Below are 549 nucleotides of genomic sequence, written 5' to 3'. Positions count from 1 at the left end.
AATAATGTCACACATATTTAGGAGCTATTTGTCAAATCATTAATATGAGTGGCTTATGGTATTTTACACGTCATCACACGGTTTTGCCCGATCAAATTGCTTCAATTCCATTCGACATTGCAACCCGTATCAAACTTGACTGAGACGGGAGTCATACTGACCACATTACATGGCCGCCCTCCTCGGACACCTCGACCTCAAACTCCACTCTCTCCCCTACCACCACGTGGTAGTCATCCATAAGCTTGGTGATGGTCACGGGAGGCTCTGGAGGTGGACGAGACAGTGGGGAGGAGCTTTACAATCCGAGCGTGGATTGCCGTTTTCCCGGGGCGTCGTCTGACGTACCTTTAACAAAAACCTCAGTGAAACACTTGTCTTCGCCGACCACACACTCGTACGCGGCGTCGTCAGCCAGGGTGGTCTTGTTGATGGTGAGCGTTCTGATGTTCCCATTTGTCTCCATCAAATATCTTGAAAATAGCACGCGAGAAGTCGTCAGTGTGTTATACGCAACGCTAGCAAGCAACAAAGTAAAAAAAAAAAAAA

General features: G+C 47.5%; 1 protein-coding gene across 1 annotated transcript; it reads right to left on the bottom strand.

Moving 5' to 3' along the window:
* Window positions 1–136: 136 nt before the first annotated feature.
* On the bottom strand, window positions 137–495 carry LOC109508745 (myosin-binding protein C, cardiac-type-like). Its single transcript, XM_019858731.1, has 2 exons — window positions 349–495; window positions 137–267 (listed from the first exon to the last, which is right to left on the bottom strand). The coding sequence occupies exons 1-2, from the start codon at window positions 464–466 to the stop codon at window positions 152–154; spliced, it is 234 nt and encodes a 77-aa protein (XP_019714290.1). The 5' UTR covers window positions 467–495; the 3' UTR covers window positions 137–151.
* Window positions 496–549: the final 54 nt, after the last annotated feature.

Source organism: Hippocampus comes, unplaced genomic scaffold (assembly GCF_001891065.2).
Source record: "Hippocampus comes isolate QL1 unplaced genomic scaffold, H_comes_QL1_v1.1 C16570280, whole genome shotgun sequence".
Classification (NCBI taxonomy): Eukaryota; Metazoa; Chordata; class Actinopteri; order Syngnathiformes; family Syngnathidae; genus Hippocampus; species Hippocampus comes.
Note: the sequence above shows the minus strand (reverse complement) of the source record. Positions and strands in the feature narration are given on the sequence as shown.